The following is a 21,010-nucleotide window of genomic DNA, read 5'->3' as shown; positions in this document are numbered from 1 at the left end:
AAACTAAACAAACAATGTAAAACTTTAGAACTATAAACTATAAGTCCACTCAGTCCTACTTCTCGTTCAGCCAATCGCTAAGACAAACAAGTTTGTTTACATTTACAGGAGATACTGCTGCCTGCTTCTTATATACAATGTCACCTGAAAGTGAGAACAGGCGTTCGGATGGCACTTTTGTAGCTGGTGTTGCAAGGTATTTACATGCAGGATATGCTAAACATTTGTATGCCCCTTCATGCTTCGGCCACCATTCCAGAGGACATACTTCCATGCTGATGATGCTCGTTAAAAAAATAATGCATTAATTAAATTTGAGACTGAACTTCTTGTTGGCAAACTGTAGGTCTCCTGTTCTGTTTTACCTGCATTCTGCCATATAATTCATGTTATAGAGTCTCGGATGATGACCCAGCACGTGTTTGTTTTAGGAACACTTTCACAGCAGATTTGACAAAACACAAAGAAGGTACCAATGTGAGATTTCTAAAAATAGCTACAGCACTTGACCTACGATTTTAAGAATCTGAAGTGCTGTCCAAAATCTGAGAGGGATGAGGTGTGGAACATGCTTTCAGAAGTCTTAAAAGAGCAACACTCAGATGCAGAAACTACAGAACCCGAACCACAAAAAAGAAAATCAACCTTCTGCTGGAGGCATCTGACTCAGATGATGAAAATGAACATGCATCTGTCTGCTCTGCTTTAGATCATTATCAGGCAGAACCCGTTGTCAGCGTGGACGCATGTCCTCTTCAGTGGTGGTTGAAGCATGAAGGGACATATGAATCTTTAGCACATCTGGCATGTAAATATCATGTGACACCGGCTACAACAGTATCATGCAAACACCTGTTCTCACTTTCAGGTGACACTGTAAACAAAAAGCGGGCAGCATTATCTCCTTCAAATTGCAACCAAACTTGTTTGTCTGAGTGACTGACTGAACAAGAAGTAGGACTGAGTGGACTTGTAGGCTCTAAAGTTTTACACTGTTTTATTTTTGAATGCAGTTATTTTTTGTACATAATTCTACATTTGTAAGTTCAACTTTCATGATAAAGAGATCGCACTACAGTACTTGTATGAGGTGAATTGAAAAATACTATTTTGTTTTTTTACAGTGCAAATATCTGTAATAAAAAATAAATATAAAGTGAACACTGTAGAAGTTATATTCTGTGTTGTAATTGAAATCAATATATTTGAAAATGTAGAAAACATCCAAAAATATTTAAATAAATGGTATTCTATTATTGTTTAACAGTGCGATTAATCACTTGACAGCTCTACTAAAACCATAAATTGCTGGCCACTAAATAATTACCAAAACTGTAAAATAAACCTAATAATGTTTCAAAATAAACTTTAGTGACTGAGGCCTGTCCCCAAAAGAATATTTTTCAGAGTGAGGTCTGTGGGCAAGGAAAAAAGACGTTTAAAAATTGAATGGTACAATTAACGTTTTTCAGTAGAAATTCTTGTTTTTAAAACTCGTACTACCAAATCCCTGATTGACAATCACTCGATTTAAACTCCAATAAGCTGGACTACAGTAATGAGGTTTGTACATACGGCAGGCTTTTGTCTCTGTTCCACTATAACTATACCGCAAAACACGCCACTGAGGCGGCAAATCATCAGGGTGAGAGTGGATTCAGATTCAATTCATGATTTATTATTTCAGAAAGTGAAAAGCAGCAATAGAGCCCAGAGGAACAGGGGAGGGACATGCACCGTAAAAAGTACAACAATAAGCCCAGTTACACGCTGGATTTCTTGAGGGCTAGGTACAAAAATCACGTCTGTAGGGTCAGGATGCAGCAAAAATATCAGCCTCAGGATTCACCTTCTCCCCCGTTAGTACGCACTGAATGTCATGGTATGACACAGCAGGTTTATGCTGAGTCAGAACCTGTCATGCGCCTCCTACAGATGACTCACCTGATCCCAGTTACTTATTTCATGCTCCTGACTTTTTACCTACTTCTCTTACACAGGGAAATGTTCTGTGTAACATTAACAGAATCACCAATTAAAATGGATTTTGGAGCATAGGTTAAGGGCCCGATCCAACTCCTGTTAAAGGCAATGCAAAGATTCTCATTGAGGCCAACGAGAATCTATCACTGACTTTAACGTGAGACGGACTGATCCCTGAGGGATCATACACTCCGGTCAATTTAATGGCAAAAGGAAAAGCTGTACCTTTGGTTTTTTAATGTTTAATCAAATGTATTAGCAGCAGCACCCATATGTTCCCTATGCAGTTGCACAGGGTCCTGCACATCTTCTGCTACACACTGAATCCCTCAGGTGTAGTGCCCCAATCACACCACCAGCCTACCGGCTATTTCTAGCAGCCGGGTACCTGCACCCTTCCTCTCCTATAGGTCTGTAAAACTGCGCCAGTGGCAGACCCAGAGTTTGAATGACTACCAAACCCACACATCTGGTAGAGGAATGTGGAGGTGATGATGAGGTCTCTTCACACATGGCAAAGAAGCTGTGTGGGACCCTACACATCTTTCTTCATAAGGATCCTCACAAATATAGAGCCTGTAGCCATCTGTATCATAAATGAAATATAAATACTACTATGAAATACTGGACAATTTTTATACTAAAAATATATTTTATGAGTCATTATATCTAAAACATTAAGAGACGTTGCTAATGTATTTTCCTTAACTTTGTAAATAATTTTGAATTGCTGTTGGCAATAACTAATTGTAAACCTGAACTAGCTCTGTTCCCTCACCAGAACTTTTTTCCCTCCATTACATTTGCACATTGGTTTGTCATGGTAGGGCTGCCCACTGGCACAGAGAGTTTTTGATTTTGAACAACATTTTCAAGGAACTACATGGACTTTGTGAAATAATATGCAAGGAGAAAAAGGTAGATACAATTTTGAGCCTGGCATCTGAAATTGTCACCTGGAGAAATGTTACAATACCGTGTAACTACGGAGAACAGATTTCTCATCTAAAGGAGAACTTGTTGGGTTTTGATAGTGTTACATAAAAAGGAATAGGACTTGGATGGCCTTTGTTCGAGTCTGCAAGGGAGGAGGAGGGGGCAAGAAGCCTCCCCTACCCCGCTCAGTTCCTCACATAGGACCAGCTACAGTCTTCCTCTTTGCTCTCCTAAGCACAAGGTCTCCTAATGTGGCTGCTAGAGAGGAGCAGTTCCACATCACAACACTCAGGCGGTGGCTAAAGTCTGGTCTACACCTAAAACTTAGGTTGATTTAGCTACACCAATCAGGGATGTGAAAAAAAAAATCACACCCCTGTGAGACATCGTTAAACTGACATAAGACCCGTTGTAGACACTGCCAGGTCAATAGAAGAATTCTTCTGTCAACCTACCTACCACCTCTTGAAGGAATGGATTTACTACAGTGATGGAAATACCTCTTTTGTTGGTGTAGCAAGTGTCTATATTCCAGCGCTACAGTGGCATAACTGCAGCTCTGCTGCTTTGCCCCATAGCACTGGTAGTGTAGTCATACAATAGAAAGACAAACTAGAGCCCAAAGTGTATAGGAAAAGTCTTATTACCAGTTAGTATTATACCATAACAATGATTTTCACTATCAAAAATTATATCACAAATTGTGCATTCATCACCATGATACAAAAAAAAAATTTAGAAAGTTTTTGAAAAATCCCAAACTTGTAAATGAAAGGAAATTGTTTAAAATCTCAAGCCAATAAAATAACAGATATTTTAATAACAACAGATATCTGCTACTCTGAAACCAGATATTTTTAAGAGCTTCTAAGTCTACACACTCCTGCACACCAATAAAGAGTTAACGTTGTTGGCAGGAAACAGATAAGTGGAAAAATCTCCAACCACTTCAAATCACTATAACATCTAACTGGTACTATGGCATTCCAATAAACCAGCCATCACTGTTTGAGTACATAACATATGTCAGTGGCTCTCAAACTTTCCAAAACTACTGTATCCCTTTCAGGAGTCTGCTTTGTCTTGCATGCCCCCAAACTTTCACCTCACCTAAAAACTACTTGCTTACAAAATCAGACATAAAAATACACAAGGGTCACAGCCACACTAGTACTGAAAAATTGCTGACTTTCTTATTTTTACCATGCAATTATAAAATAAATCAAATGGAATATAAATAGTGTACTTACATTTCAGTGTAGAGCATATAGAGCAGTATAAATATGTCATTGTCTCTATGAAATTTTAGTTTATACTGTCTTTGCTAGTGCTTTCTATGTAGCCCATTGTAAAACTAGGCAAATATCTAGATAAGTTGATGTATCACCCCTGGAAGAGCTCTGTGCACCCCCAAGGGTACATGTACCCCTGGTTGAGAACAACTGATATATGTAAGAAGGGATTTAAGCAGTTACCCAAGTAACTGAAATTTTGCTATTAACATGTACTTGTTTCTCATTATTTCTTTTGACTCATAGGTATTTGCAGTAAACCCTTCCAAAAACAAGTGAATTCTGTATTTGGTTGGCTAGATCCTTAGCAATACGACTACACAGTGAAGATTAGTTGCAGGTGCCAAGGTGATGTAAAGGCCACCTTTGCCTCCACCAATCCTAGACATGCTCTAGGCAGAGAAAGTCCCCGGGCATAAGTTAGAGCAGCCTGAAGGCTTCCAGGGGCTGACACAGCAGTCAGGGATCAACCAAACACAAGAGAGTCCCAAACTTGCCCTTTCCCCCCAAACCATGCCTCTTACACAGGCTGCGGGAAGAGGAAGTGATGTAGAACAGCAGTTCTCAAACTGTGGGTCGGGACCCCAAAATGGGTTGCAACCCCATTTTAATGGGGTCACCAGGGCTGGCTTAGACTTGCTAGGACTCAGGGCTGAAGCCTGAGCCCCACTGCAGAGGGCTGAAGCCAAGGCCCAAGGGATTCAACCCTGGGCGGCGGGCTCAGGTTACAGGCCCTCTGGCTGGGGCTGAAGCCCTTGGACTTCAGCTTTAACCCCTACCCCGCGCAGGGCAATGGGAATCAGGCGGACTCAGGCTTTGGTCCCACCTCCTGGGGTTGTGTAGTAATTTTTGTTGTCAGAAGGGGGTCGTGGTGCAATGAAGTTTGAGAACACCTGGTGTAGAAGACTTTACTCTGGCACTAGCTCATGAGAGGATCCTCTGACACTAGGATGACTTTCCCATGGTTGGATACAGTGGTTTTAGGGCTGTTCTGTGCCTGCAGTGTAGAGCAAAGGAGCAGACAGCCCAGTGTGACAAATTGGGGAAATGTCTGTATCATTTCTTATTAATATTAATTGTTTATGACCCTGTTTCTCTGTTCAAACCGGAATTGTTACCCCCTGAATGTGTAATCAAATCAAAGGAGGCTGCACAAGGTGGGCTGTTTAGGAATTCACGAAGGGTAAATAATGATACAGATAAAAGAGCCCCTAACATACCCACTTCAAAGGAGTTAAGATAACAACAGCTGGGACATCAACTGGAGGAAGAATCTACCTGGCTGGCACAATCCCAGTAAGGATGTGTTTCTCTTCCCAAGGCTAGGGCTGAGATCAAATGACCTACAGGGGTTAAAAAGGTGCCCTGGCAGAAAGGGTAGTGGGGGAACGGTCACCTCAGCTAGAAGCTGATAAAGGGACACAGAGTCAGCATACAACAAGGCTGACACCCAAGACAGAGTGGGTTCAGCAAGAGTCTTCAGCAGAGAGTCATCAGCAAGCAAGCTGTAAATTGTCCCCTGTCTTCTCTGGGCACCAAGACTAAGTCATATCTACCTAGGGGCTTGAGGAGAAAGCCAAGCGCAGGCAAGAGAATGTGTGTAGATATCTTTGCTATTGTTGACTCTATTTCTCTAAGCTCTGTGTATAATTTGGGTAAAATATACCATACTTTATTTTGGAGAAACTGCTTTAGTGTCACTGCATACTATTCCTGACCACAGGCTCCCAAAAGAGAACTCTTGCAGGGTCCAAGCCTAGCTGGACCTACTACGTAACACAATTGGCAACCAGAAACCCAGGCAGAGAGTGGCTGGATTGCAGGATCCTGTCCCGAGGAGAAACGGAAGAACAGGCCAGCTGCCTGAAATAGATGCCCTCAGGGGACTGGGAAAGTGTCTCAGAATGGGCAACCTCTCCAGAGACCATGACAACCAGGTACTGAACTTAATGATTAAGGATAAAATTGTGCCACCTTTCATCACCTTGGGGAGCACTCACTCCCAATGCCTTCAGCTGGACTACTTTCATGACGTAAGTGATTCCAACAGTTAGTAAGAGTTGCAAAGCTGGACACTAAATTACAGGGCATTTCATTCACAGTTCATCTGACTGTACAGAAGAGCACATGTTTACTTCACAGCAACATAACTCATTGTACAAACTCTCTCTCAGGCACGTTCTAGTTCAGACAGGTATTACTGCAGAGACACTTCCGAGCTTAGATCAGAGAACTAAAGAATTTTACAGTAACTGGAGCATTTTAGGTTTTATGCTTGATCCATGTACCTCTTTCCCTTCCCACAGTTAGCACCCCACAGTGACTAATATTCTGAGGTAGGGATACCTCTCCCTCCATTGGCTTAGATTAGACACAGTTTCCTGAAATAGTTAACTCAACAGTTTTAAACCTTGCCCAGCTACTGCAAAACATACAATACAAAGAAAACGGTACAAAGTACAAATTTAACAGTAATCCCTTGGTGCCAGCTCCTCATTGCCACAACTCAGACAAAGATGGAGACACGGAAATCAGTTCATTCAGTTATAATAAAAGAGACCTACTAAGGACTGGGAACAGTAAGCCCTTTAAGCAGAGATGGCCAGCTGCCTCTCAGACCTGGTGAGTACCCTGAGGTTTACTATTGTAGCTGATGTTTTTAATGCTATCAGCACTTTAAAGATGACAAAACCAATATATCAATAGGAAGAATCTGCCTCCTACTCCATGAAAATTAAAGCTGGGCAAAACCAACAAAATTATTTTGCACAAAAATTTGAAATTTTGATGTTGTTTCCATTTCACAAGGTCGAAAATTTTCTGTCTCACACAATTTTTCATAATTTTAACCAACACGTTGAAATTTTTATAAATTTTTTTCCCTTTACTGAAAATTATTTGTTTTCTGTCTGAAGACTGAGCTTTTGGTAAATGAAATATCTCATTAATGATTTTGAAAATAATGTTGATATAAATACTGATATAATTTCATTAAAATTTTGGTTAAAAATTGTGAAAAATGTAAAATGGCAATACTGTTGAAAATGTTTCTGTGATATTTCCATTAAGACTTCTTTAAAACAAATCTGTGTGTGTGACACGGCATCTTTGAGTCTGTCTGTTTTGCAGTCAGGATGGTTGAAGCAGAACACACTTTTTTAGAGGATATCCCTTTAACAAGAAAAGTGAAAAAAAAATATTGGAACAAGAGCATTCTCTGAAGGCTCCTAGGTAGCTGGTTTCAGAGTAACAGCCGTGTTAGTCTGTATTCGCAAAAAGAAAAGGAGTACTTGTGGCACCTTAGAGGCTAACCAATTTATTTGAGCATAAGCTTTCCTGAGCTACAGCTCACTTCATCGGATGGGAGGACAGTCTGGGAGACAATCAAGGGAATGGGAGAGTCATGAGGTGCTTATTCATTAGCAGGTGGCATAAGAGAAAATGCAAACAAAATATGTGAAAATACAATCCCAATCACGCAAAGATCTTTTGGGAATAGCTGGAGATGGCATAAGTCCATCCAGAATCCAGTGGCAGAGGCCAAAGACAATTCTCTTCCCACAGCTACTACTTACATTAACACAAGAGCCTGGGAAGCCCCACAACTTACCACACTGTTGACAGGAAACTCCAGGATTTCCATGGCAGCAAAATGCAGTTCCTTGAGCTGCAAGTAGAGAAAGGGTCAGATAACACATCTCTGGCCCCAGAGCAAGTAGAGGGAGAAAGAGTGTTTTCAGAACCAAGGCCCCACTTATGCTTTGCTACCATTTCAGTGAAGATGAGACAATATTCTTATTCTGTTCCTGTGAAGTTTCTTACACCTGCAACAGTCTGTGACATATGAGATATATTTCTGGAAAGTGAAAGACAGATATAAGGAACATCCTGGTCTTACCACAAGCTTAAAAAGTGGTTTTTCTTTGCAGGTTAAGTACCAAAGGCTATTTCAAATGATCTTCATTTTGGGAATTGGTGGATCCCTGCAAGTTGGCCTTCAAATTTCTATGATCACTTATGCTTCTGTGGTAAGTGGTCTTAAGCAGCTCCAATACTATTTGGTTGTGTGTGCAATGGGACTGCATGCTAGCTTGAGGATGCTCCTTCAAGGCAATTCACCAAGTGTTTGCATTGCAACTATTCCTCCCTTTTCTATTCTATCCTGTAAGTCAGTGTTCCTCAAAGTGTACAAAATAATTGAGAGGAGGGGAGAGATGTATTTTCAGAATGCTTTATGCTATAGCTAGCTTTTCTTCTGACAGATGGTGCAGTCAGTAAGTTAAGGCAGTAAGGTTGTGCATTTCCTTATTGCATAGTCCTGAGACCTCAGAGTGGATCTGTAAAGGATTTTTTTAAAGTAGGATTTTGCTTTACTTTACTTCTTGATGATGTATAAAGAAGACCTGAATGTGGGGGGGGGGGGGGAGGCAGGTTGTTTGTTTTTTAAAAAAATCTTCTGTTTTCATACACTGGAAATATTAGGAATGTCAAGTTTGGTCTTCCCAGGTTTTGCTGAAGGACACCTCCTAGGGTTCTCAGAGCGTGGGTACTTTGAGGTCTCACACCATAAAGGGGAAGTGGTGTTGAATCTTTAATAAATAATAAAATAATAAAAATATCTAGCTCTTATAAGCTTCCTTCTTTTTCCAAAATACTCAGTAATGAATGCAATTCAATAGGTGTTAACATAAAACAAAGAGTCAGATTATGCCTGCCTAGATCCATGTGGACTGAGGTCATGATAGGGGAGTGGATGAAGACAGGACAAGCTGGAGATGGCATAGATGGGACACTCATCATCCTGCTCCTGCCCTAAGGTTACCAGGAAAAACTAATAGATCCCCACATAGTGTTAACTTTTCTATATAGCCTCCCCACCCCCGTCTTTGGGAGTGCCTTCTACAGGCCAAGAGACAGAAGAGATGAATCCCTGACATGAGGCACCCTTCACAGTTGCTCAGCTTAGAGTCTCAAATTTTGTGATGTCATTCAGTAACTTCATTAATTCTCCAGTCACCAGAGTATGTTCTAGGATAGACAAGATCTGCATTTCTAATGTAAAAAAAACTTAGAAGCAAGCAAATGTAATAAAATAAAACAAATACCTTTCAGATCTTTTTTTATACACCCTAAAGAAGAAAAAAAGGGCAAAAGTCTAAATATATTTCCTTTGAAGGCAATGCCTTTTCCGTGGGGATTCAGTGTTATCCAGTGGATTTCACCTTACAGAGACAGTATAATTTTAAGGCTTCAGGACAGTGAAAATGAAAACAAGGTGGGCAATCTCACTGTAAAAGCACTACCAGTCAACTGTTTAAGAGAGGATCAAGATTGAGGTGCACTTGCAGAACTGCATGAGGAATTCTGTACTGTGTCCGACTTAAAGCCAATGTCATTACCCTCTTATTTTCATAGCTATAAATTAAATCACAATTTTTAAGCAAATTCAAGGAACATCTCTGGAATTTTTCACTCCACTCTAAATATATTAAACTCTCTCTGGCCTTTAGCTCCTAGCAGTTCCACAGTGTGAAACAGAAAAGGAGCAATACAAAGATGATGTTCAAGGTCTCAGATTCAAGAAGCAGCAGAAAAGTTTGGTGGAATTATGGGTTTTTTTTAAATTATGTCTAATAGTAAGTCACCCACTTTTAACTTCTTCTAAATAGTGGCTGAAAATATGACAAATAACTAAGAACAATCCATTGGAGTCATGTTTAGTTAATGAAAATCCCCTTTTTCTTTCCCAGCATGTTAAAAAGTTTATCAATGAAACCTGGCAAGAGCGATATGGCTCTCCTCTTCATCATGAGACCCTTATGTTGCTGTGGTCCTTCATTGTGTCTGTCTTCGGTATAGGGGGACTCCTAGGGTCTATGGGCAGTGGATACCTGACTAGAAAATATGGCAAGTATGTATATATAAAAACAAGTTGCTAATCAAAAGTCATGAAACAATTAATGAGTGGTTGAGTCCTTGAGTGTGAAACATTCTTTTAAGTATTCTAGAACCAAACCATTTAGCACCTTGAAAGTAAGGATCAAGACCTTAAACCTGACGTAGTATTCTATGGAAAGCTAGAAGAGTGAGAAGACTACTGGAGTGATATATTGATTAGGTAGACTGCTGCATTCTACATTTGTTGCAATTTCCTCAGGGCTGAGACCTTCAACCCTGATAGGTTATATTGCTATGGCCTAGGTGGGAACTAACAAAGACATCTATTATTGAAGCCTGGTTACCATCAGCAAGGAGGGGATGCCTTTTTCCTAGCCAGCTGAAATGACAGAATGGGTTTCTTGGAGGTGCAACTAAGAGTTTAGCATCACTGAGAAGCACAGAAGTCCTCCTAGGCTATGGTCTGACTTTCTGAGTTGTGGGTATGTCTTCAAGTGGAAGGGTTGTGTCTCTAAGATCTAAGTGTTTTCCTCTGCCAACCAGCATAACATCTGTGTTACTAGCCTTCAGCTTCAGCCAGCTCTTTTTCATCCATATTCTTATCTCATCCAGACTCTTAGATAGTTGGCTGACAACAGTATATTCCTAAATTGTGAAGGACAGATAGAGTTGAATGCCATGTGCATATTGTTGACATTTGAGCCCATTAGGTCTCTGTTTTTCCTAGTGCCCCCATGTAAATATTTAATAAGGGCTTGTCTACACTTAAAATGCTGCATGAGCGCAGCTTCACCGCTGCAGCTCTTCAGTGAAGATGCTACCTACCCCCATGGGAGGCCTTCCCATTGGTGTAGGTTCTCCACCTCCCTAAGAGGCGGTAGCTAGGTCAATGGGAGAATTCTCCCATCAGCCTACTGCAGTCTATACTGGGGGTTAGGTGGCTTAACTGTGTCACTCAGGGGTGTGGATTTTTCACACTCCTGCGCAATGGAGTTATACTGACCCAATTTCCTAGTGTAGACCAGGCCTAAGACTGGGGAGAGAAGTGAGCCCTGAGAGAGTCTGCAAGTGATGGGCACAGTGGTGTAGGTGGGATTTGCCTACAGTTTTATGGAAGTTTCTTTGGCACTGTTACAGAAAGAAATGTCTAATGTGCAACAATCTGCTCATGCTATCAGCTGCATTTGTCATGGGCTTCAGTAAGACAGCCAAGTCCTTTGAAATGATTCTGATTGGACGCTTACTATGTGGCATCAGTGCAGGTGAGACTTCTCATATAAGTCAATTCTCTTTCCTATCCCACAATGCTTTGTCTCTCTTCAAATTAGGATTTCCCTTTACTTTGACAACAAAATGTCCAGATTCATCCTCAGTGGTGCAATGTCTTATTAGGTCATATGCACAGAAACAGCACACCTGCTACAACACTTATTCTTACACGTATCAAAATGTTACCAATTCTGCTCACAAAAAACAAAGTTCTTCTTTGAAAAAAAAAATCCCTAGAGCAGCCAGAGGAAAGTTTGGGCTTACTGTATAATGTGTAATTTTCTTGATGGGAAAGAAATGAATAGATACATACTGTTCTCAGCCTACTTGAGTTACAATCTGTAGTTTCAGCAGAATATGGTTCTGATCAACGAAATTGGAAAACAAAACAGAGGACAGTTTAAATCTAATGTTCTCATAAAGCTCTCAAGAAACAACTCTATTCACAGCTTCACCCATTTTATTTTCTCTCTGTAAAAATTCTCAGTACACTGTCTTTACCCCTCCCTCAACACATGAACTCCTTTGAGTTAGGAAAATGACCTGGGATAATCAATAAAAGTAAATCCTGGCACGTAGCCCAGATGTCAATAAAAACTTCCCATGCTAATACCATTATGTCTTTGATTTCTCACCTACACAAAAGGATACCTATTTCACCTCTTTCCCTTGGAAAGGGATCTCTTATTTTGAAACAAGAACTTTTCTAAACTGATGTAAGACAATGTTGCATTGAATGGCAGCATTTTTTTTCTTTTTGGCCCATGCACTGGGATGCTCTGTAATTTCTTCTATGCATCTCGCCCAGAGAGAATTTCATCTGATTTCAACAGAGTTTCACATCTTTATCCCTTTTGCTACCATATGCTAACAGGAAGGACAATGTCAGAGACTTGTTTACTTTAATATCAAACAGAGGTATGCTGAGATCACAGTATTAAGGGAAACCTGTTACTTATCTAAAAGATGTAATATTTATTTTTAAATGCCCTTGTTTTCAGATTAAATATTTCACTCATTAAAAGATACAAATAATACTTTTTGCCCCAAATCTGCAACATTAATAACAATGTGCAAAACAGATACACATGACAAAAGTATTCATGATTTGCTCTGGAATCCAATATTGCTTGCTACAGAAATAGCCCATAAAGTACTAAAACCACAATTTTTTAAATTTACACTAATTTTATTTCCTATAATGGTTTTGTTTCGTCTCCTAAATTCAAGGTTTAGGAATTCCTCTACATCCTCAGTATGCTGGAGAGGTTTCCCCCAAGAAGCTGCGTGGATTTGCAAATTCTACTATCCCTCTTTTTGGGGCACTGGGAAAAACCCTTGGGCAAATTATGGGACAAAGGTAGAATACACTTACTTCCCTACCTACCTTTATTTCTCTATATTCTTTATCTTTCTGTTCACAGTCTTCCATTTGCCCACGTATCTCTGCAAAAACAAAATCTGCTGAAGTTTTATTTTACAATGTTTACATTTTTATACTCTCCAGGGAGTATTTAGGAACTGAGTCATTGTGGCCATTACTGATGGCCTCCTGTGGAATTGCAGCATTGGTCCAGCTGGTCACTCTGCCATTCTTTCCTGAGTCTCCACCCTACCTCCTGATGCATAAAGGAGATGAGGAAGGTTGCCTGAAAGGTAACTGAGAGAGTTCCCTGGTCCTCACTTTTATTTCTATTGGTTTTTTGGATCTGTGATGTTAATAGAACCTGTTAAGGGGATTTGTGATATTAGGTGGTACCAAGTTTCCCACTGCCCATTACTAAGCTGATTCTGTGAATACAGATGAGCTACAGATTTTGATACATGTCTAAATTAGTAGACAAACTTTTCTTTGTAAAATTCTGTATTAGGGGAAGCTTTAGCTTTCTACCATTACCAGCTAACTTCATTATTGCATTGATCATTCTGATTGATTAATGAGACATGGCCTGTCAGTTCAATGGAATAATCAGTGCAGGTACTGAACAATTCATGCATTATCTACTCAGTAAATTCAATAGTTAACTGAATAACAAAGAGTGGACTAACATGATGGATTTTGTTCTTTCTCATGGACAGCCATGAAGCAATTCTGGGGTGAAGGGACTCATCAAGCAGAGATTGATGACATGATGAAGGAGAAGGCTACAATGAAAAGCACCAAGATTCTCAGTGTCTTGGAGCTAATGAAAGAAGCATCCTTGCGTTGGCAGTTGTATACCATAATTATTATTATAGTTACCCTGCAGATCTGTGGCATCAATACAGTTGAGTTCTTCCTCACTTTAAGTCTCAAAACTATTAGGCAGCCTTGAAAATGCTACAGACTCAGTATAATTGGCATTTGGTTAACATGGGAGTCCATAGCATTTCAGAATCTCACCACGCAATCTCAAATGTATATTTAAGAGAAAGGGTGATAGTTTTGAATACTGCAAGACTCCACACATCAGGGTTCTTGGGAGGGAAGAATGTGTTCTACCATGACATTATTGGATCTGTCTCTGCAGTGTCCATATATGTAGCTGTTCTGATAGCTAGTGGAGATCAGCGGAGTGATAAGTAGTGGGACTACCTCCCGCCTATGTCAATATGTGCTGCAATTGTTCGCCATGGACGGCAGGCACCTAACTCTGAGCCAAGCTAACATGCACTCTGTCTAGGATGGGGAGTAATGAAAGCACACAAACTTAAGAATCGAATGTCAAAATTATTACATAGGACTCGTTTGCAAATTCCCACTGTGATGTGGGACTACTGGATTGAGGAGTATAATTATAAGGAGGTATCTTGAGCAACTATAGTGCAGGTCTATTTATAATACAATATCATCTGACAAATACAGGTCCCTAGAGCAGCAACAGCAGAAAACTGATAAAACCTGGTCAGTGTCATATTCTGCTCCATCCTTGTGTTTAAGGATTGCATACACAAGCAGCACAGATTAAAAGGGCACAATTCCGTATTGCAACATTTCACCACCACATTACACTGCTGCACTGCATGGAGAAAGGTTCTTGACTCACCTTCAAGCAATCTATTCAAACACTACTTCCCAAATGAGTAGTAGACATTCACTGGAGCAACTGCCATACTTACAAACAGGAGCAGAGCCCCACCATTATTTCAATACTGTAGAGATCATTCCTTCTTACGTATAGTGGCTGGTCTTCCCTGACAAACAGTGTGTGTGTGTAGGAATACCACTTGCCCTGTGAAATGGGTTCCACTTAAAAACACTGAGTTCCTAAGGAAGAAATACACCATTCTATTCCGACTACAAGTCTTTAAAAAGCACTTAATGATGCACGTCTATAAAGAACTGATGAAACCTCAGCAACTGATGGTCTCACCGTCACAGGGTTTTAGCTACTGTAACGTTTTATAATAAAATATTTTAATTTCATAACATTTTACAGTGTTTTCATCTTTCAGTAATACGAAGTCTCACACCTGCCCAACTTTACGTAGAACTGCAACATTGCAACACTGAACAGTCGAGACAAATCACGGTTCTCACTGGAGAATAGCAATTATTTATCTGGTGCCAGGAACAGTGTCACACATACATATGCAAGAGGTAGTTTACTTTTCTTTAATTGCATTTTCTAGATCTATGTTTATGCTTTTGAAGTGCTCCACACGGCTGGGTTTGGCGAAGACATCATCCCCTACATGTCGCTGAGTGTTGGTCTATGTGAACTCCTCTCTTCTATACTCTGCGTAAGTAAAATTACACTGGGAATTGGTCAGAATTTGCTCCATCTGCAATTACATCAATGTGATTTGTATCCCTCAGAGCATCGTCATTGAGCAACTTGGCAGAAAGAGGCTGCTTTGCGGGGGCTATGGGATAATGGCTTTAATACTGGCTATCCTCACAGTAACACTCACCCTGCAGGTGAGGAAAATCTTTCCAATGAGTTCTTTTCCAATATCCACCCCATTTCTAACCCTTCCCATCAATAGTTCTACTGGCTATAGAAAAAGGCCAGTTGGCTCTAGAATCCCCAAAATAACTTTTGCTACCATGATGTCAGAGCTGGTAGTCGCTAAAGTTTGTCATGAGACTCCCCCAATCTTCCTCACACTCTGACGCAGGCAGGGCTGAACCTCAGGTAGATTCAATCTTGATTGTCCTCCTTCTTCTGTGGCCTGTGAATGTGGCGACTGTTAGCACAGTCTGCTGTATTCCTCCCTCCATTACAGCTGGACCCAGCCAAAATGGTTAAAAGCTAAATGTGACCTCAACAATACTAGTATCATTGCTGTTGCTCCTTCAGAGACAAGGCTCTTGTGATACCAGCACTCCTGGAAGAGGAGCTGCTCCAAACTGCTACCTTACCCTCAGTGCCTCCCACTCCTGTTTCATTTATGATGGATCAGTGTAGCTACAGAACCACTGGTCCAGGCTCCACCCTTCCTTGTGACCAACCCTCTGTGCACTATGGTGCAGGGACTCTTCTCTACATGGAGATGTGATCCATGGAGTGCAAGAGGTATAGATCCCCTGAACAGATGCCCAAAAGCTCTTTCACCCCTGTACAGCAGGCAGGATCTGCTGCATCCAGGGACCTCCATATATGCTGAAGGGGCTACAGAGGCAAGACTTGCCCTTAAAAAGAGGTGACCTCAACAAAAATGGAACTTTGCCCTTTTTGTTGGTTTGTTTGTTTCTTTATAGTGTACAAGGAGGCCTTGAAGGTTCTCTTTTGTTTAAGGATTCTTCTGTACATTCAAAATTCAGGTGTTATACCCTGGATTTATAGACAACTGGACAACTTGGAGATCTACCACAAAGAATCTATTGAAGAACAACATGATTATGGGAAAGGGAAAGTGATTTTTAGTCACCCTGCTTAAAGCATTGTTTTTGTTCATACCCATTTAACAAACACCTGGGAGAAAAACCTTTCATTAAAGAATCAAGACCTTCACCCCTTCAACAAGGCATGAGAAAGAGATCTCATCTGGACTGTGAACTAACAAGTCCTTAACAAAATCAGGGAAGACACAATCTAGTATTCTTCATATTTCTAAAGTTAGGAAAAAGAAAAGCGAGCAGAATTTGGGAGGCAGGGAGAGAAGGGGCAGTCGGAAAATGAGGCCAGGGTGGAAACGAGGAACTATTTGTCACTAGCTGAACAGACATCACTAAGCTTTGTTTTCCTCTCTAGGACTGGTTCTTCTGGATGCCATACTGCAGCCTCTGTCTTATTTTGTTGTATGTGATCTTCTTTGGCATTGGGCCAGGTGAGTAGTTAGTTCAACAGAGATGGAGAGAGACAGGAACCAGGCCACGTGAGTACAACAACATAGTAAGGAGATAGGGAAAACAAATAGCATATACCATTTAGGTATATGTGGAGTAACCGCAGAATCCAGAATGCTAATATGCACAAGGATAGGGAAAGAAGAGAACTAGACCACATGAATACATCTTTTTAGAGGAAGGAGGGAGGAGAGAGTGCATTAACGTGAGAGTAGAGCCTGAGTGAAGGAAATTATTGACCTTACGTTATTGATTATATGACCTCAGAGGCTCAGGAAATAGTTTTCTCCATCAAAAAGTCTTTCCCCCGCTCCCCAAAATATGTCATCTTTGGCACTGATTCTGTAGCAGCATATGGCCTCCCAGTGGTTCTCAAACTGGGGGTTGGGACCCCAAAGTGGGTCATGACCCCATTTTAATGGGGTCGCCAGGGCAGGCATTAGTCTTGCTGGGGCCCAGGACTGAAGCCCAAGCCCCACCACCTGGGGCTGAAGCCAAAGCCTGATGACTTCAGTCCTGGGCAACGGGGCTCAGGTTACAGGCCCCCTGCCCAGGGCTGAAGCCCTTTGGCTTTGACACCCCATCCCACCCCCCGTCGGGGCAGAGGGGCTTGGACAGGCTCAGGCTTTATGATCCCCCCTCCTGGGATCATATAGTAATTTTTGTTGTCAGAAGGGGGTCACGGTGCAATGAAGTTTGAGAACCCCCATATTGGCAACATGAACTCAATAAATAAAACAGGAGAGCAGGCAATTGTGGTTGACCTAAGGCACTCTTTGATCAAGTATTGGCCCCAAATATGATTTAACATTAGGCACAGGCAGACTAATTTTGCTTAATTTTGAACACTCTTGAACATCATAGGTTCAGTAGCAAGACACAGACTTGAAAAGTTATTTGGCTTGTGTTTTGCTAAGCAGAGAACAAAGAAGGTGCACAGAGAAAAAATATTCATGGAAAAAAACAGGGTGATAAAACAAAGCAGAGAGCAGGCAGAGCGAAAAACAGAGAGAGAGTCTGAAAAAAAGAAAGAGGAAAAGTTTAAAAATACATCATTATACACATGTACACAGAGTGGATAATTCATTTGTGCCAGATCAGCGATACTCAGACCTCAGTGGTTCAGGAGCCAAATTAGTGATCAACATTACCCAAAAGAGCCACAGTCATGTGAATTCACTATATATAATTTTCACAGCAAAATGACTGACCAGGTGTTCTACAATTGGTTAATAACATAGTATAAGCATCCTGATTGGTTAATAATTAAATCACTCAATGGTTTAATATCATGTGCTGCAAAGAGCCACAGGAAACACATTAAAGAGCCATTTGTGGCTCCCGATCTTCAGTCTGAGTATCACTGTGCTAGAGCTAGCTTTTGGGGTGACTCTTCTTTCATATATAGCACAGGCTTCCTTTTACCTAGAAAAGCCTGTTTGGTTTCTGCTGCCTTCCCTTGCCTTGTGGGGGGAGCATGGTTTGCTAACTCACAGTTGTTTAGTTAGTCCTGGGACCTCAAAACATAATCTGAAGCATTGGTAAAAGCCAAACTCTATGAGGTTCATCCATGCCTATCAATATCATCTAGTACATTGGGACATTCAAAAGGGAGAGTTCCATAGTCCTATAATAACAACAAAATAATGATGATAATAATAAGCATTGGTATAGCATCTTTCATGCCAGACTTTCAGACTGTTATAAACATCCTCACATCTTCCCAGCGAGTTAATTACCATTTAAAAACTCAACATTTGCTACATATATTTCTTGATACATAGACTAGAAACTTACACAGTGGCATCTGAGTTACTACTGTAACTGTGGGTATTTTCTGTCTTCGTAATGGCAACACATCCTGGAATCATCATCACCAATACTTTACATGTAGGGAAACTGAGGCAGGGAGATTAAGGCATATATTCAATAATGTACTTAAGGATGTGCCAATGAGTTGACTCAATTATTTAAATGAGATTACTCCTATACTTCCCAAATTGGGGTCTAGATGGCTTGCCCATGGGCACACAATGAGTCTGTGGAGAAAAATAAATCAGAACTCACAAGATCCTTGCTTTCAGCTCTATATTCAGTGTGCATCCCATACAACCTCTTACCTTGGCCATTACATTAGATAACAAAACAATCATGCTATTTTCACCAACAACTTTTACTGAAAATTTTTTTCACTGGAGGGAGAGAGGAAAGAAAGAAGGTGAAGGGAAACAGAGTAGCTAAGAAAACAACACAGCAATTATTACTTGTTCATGTTTCATCTTCCTTTCAGCTGGTGCCACAATATCCATTAGGGTTGAAATCTTTGACCAGTCATCCAGACCATCTGCCTTTGTGATTGGTGGGGCCCTCAACTGGGTTGGAATCTTTGTGATTTGGATGATTTTCCCATTCATTGTGGTAAGTGATTCTAACTGGATCATTTCCCAACTGCTTCTAATTTAAATCACCTTGGGAGGGTTGCAGGAAAATGGAGATGAATAAAGAGCAGTAAATCACAATGCTGGGTCAGTTTGGAATCTTTTGGCTCCTGTTCTGTGGAGACCACTTACGTAACATAGGTGGTGCATTTCATTTTTAGACTGAACTGATCTCAAACTCAAACATATAAAGAATGACTTCTCCTTTATTTAAACATTATCTGACTTCAAAGATATAAAGTCACATTCAAGAATCTGAAAGTCAGAAGATTTGTTCATATTTCTCTCAATTTTTTTCCCTAGGAGAGCCTTGGTCAGTTCTTCTTCCTCATCTTTATGGGGGTTCTTGTCACTTCTGGGATCTTTATCTACCGGTTCCTTCCAGAGACAAAGGGAATGTCTATCACTGAAATCCAAGAGGAATTCAATAAGTTAAATTTTAGGAAGAAATATGTCCCAGCCACGGAGAAGAATGTCAGTGAAGATTATACTTTCTGCACTCAGCTCTGATTTACCATCAAAAGGAGTCAGGAAAAGGAAGAAAGAAGAGACATTAGTGACTTTCAGATTGGAAAATAAAGCCACACTGGACTGTCAGCTTTAATATCTTTTATTGGACCAACTTTTGTTGGTGAGAGGGATACGCTTTCAAGCCACACAGAGCCTGAGGAAGAGTCTCTCTCACCAACAGAAGTTGGTCCAATAAAAGATATTCCCTCACCCATCTTCTCTCTCTCTAATGTCCTGGGACCAACTGCTGCTCTCCAGTCAACTCAGAAACAGGATGATGTCTGTTAGTAACAGATCCAGTGCTCAAGACTGGAATGACTGAGAACTCTGGCTTAACTTGGTGAACTGTAAATATTCTTTTATACTATCTGTCAATGAATCAAAGGTTGGTGTTATGTTTAAAACATTTAAACAACTCTCAGCTGAACCATGAGTAAAGAGAGGAAATAGAAACCCACCTCTTCCAAAGTGACTTCCAATTGTCATTTTACAATACAAAACTGGGAATAGTGAAGTTATTCGGTTGCTCTCCAGGGCTTAGGTTTAGACAGTGATAGATCCAAGAAAAGGTTAAAATGAAAGAGGAGGGAAAATCCAATGTTCTTTTTGACCGAACATCATTGAATGGGAAAAATTTTGATTCACATCACAAAGGGATAAGAGCTCAGATAACTCTCCATAGAAGATGGTGTTATAGGCAGAACTAAGGTTGCTCAACACTTTCCACTCTAAGATTCTGCTTTCAGTTGCTCATAACTTTGCCAAATTTAAACTGTTCTGGCTGAAATTTTCCATGCTGGAAGTCTGACTCAGGCTGATTTCCCCCAACCCCTCGCATTCCCTGCTTTTTTCTCCTTTAAATTTCAGTTAAACAGTTCAGATGTGTGCAAAAATGAGATTAGATAAAAACACGTTGTTTTCCCCATGTTAAAAAAAATTCTTACAGCAGTTTTGTTGAGAAGTTCTACCAACTCCATCCTTTGGAGAAAGGACTTAACATTTGGCAGGATGGCCATCCGAGTGTCAGGAATGTGCCTTTTGCTGTCCCCATGTGCCTGTGTAGGACTGGTTTGGCACCCCTGTCATGAGGTACTCCTGTGTGCCAAAAATGCTAACAAGGGGTATGAAGCAGAAGAAAAAGCCTTGTGTAAGAGTCTTATCTGTTTTCACAACTGATTCCACCTTATCATCTGCAGGTATGCTGGGGAGGTGGTGTGATGGTCAAACTCCCATTTATATGCAAATTCCTGGAATTCTTCTCAGGCAAAAAGAAAAGGAGTACTTGTGGCACCTTAGAGATGAACAAATTTGAGCATAAGCTTTCGTGAGCTACAGCTCACTTCATCAGAAGCTCACAAAAGCTTATGCTCAAATAAATTTGTTAGTCTCTAAAGGTGCCACAAGTACTCCTT

The 21,010-nt window shown here is 40.6% G+C and overlaps 1 protein-coding gene across 2 annotated transcripts; it reads left to right on the top strand.

Moving 5' to 3' along the window:
• The first annotated feature begins 6,697 nt into the window (after positions 1–6,697).
• On the top strand, positions 6,698–20,433 carry LOC141999317 (solute carrier family 2, facilitated glucose transporter member 11-like). 2 transcript variants are annotated; one of them, XM_074972610.1, is made up of 12 exons: positions 6,698–6,833; positions 8,141–8,239; positions 9,962–10,122; positions 11,247–11,371; positions 12,609–12,738; positions 12,886–13,034; positions 13,458–13,645; positions 14,991–15,101; positions 15,178–15,279; positions 16,556–16,631; positions 18,941–19,068; positions 19,392–20,432. In XM_074972610.1, the coding sequence occupies exons 1-12, from the start codon at positions 6,810–6,812 to the stop codon at positions 19,596–19,598; spliced, it is 1,500 nt and encodes a 499-aa protein (XP_074828711.1). In that variant the 5' UTR covers positions 6,698–6,809; the 3' UTR covers positions 19,599–20,432. The 2 variants fall into 2 exon arrangements, with proteins under 2 accessions (XP_074828711.1, XP_074828712.1); XM_074972611.1 differs by lacking the exons at positions 11,247–11,371; positions 12,609–12,738 and having other exon boundaries at positions 19,392–20,433.
• Positions 20,434–21,010: the final 577 nt, after the last annotated feature.

The sequence above is a fragment of the Natator depressus genome, chromosome 15, assembly GCF_965152275.1.
Source record: "Natator depressus isolate rNatDep1 chromosome 15, rNatDep2.hap1, whole genome shotgun sequence".
Classification (NCBI taxonomy): Eukaryota; Metazoa; Chordata; order Testudines; family Cheloniidae; genus Natator; species Natator depressus.
This window is presented reverse-complemented; position numbering and strand designations above follow the sequence as displayed.

Coding starts and splice junctions, on each gene's coding strand:
- LOC141999317 (XM_074972610.1), top strand. CDS start 6,810: ATGGCCAGCTGCCTCTCAGACCTG. Junction 15,280..16,555: donor CAGTAACACTCACCCTGCAG/GTGAGGAAAATC, acceptor TTTCCTCTCTAG/GACTGGTTCTTCTGGATGCC. Junction 16,632..18,940: donor CTTCTTTGGCATTGGGCCAG/GTGAGTAGTTAG, acceptor TCTTCCTTTCAG/CTGGTGCCACAATATCCATT.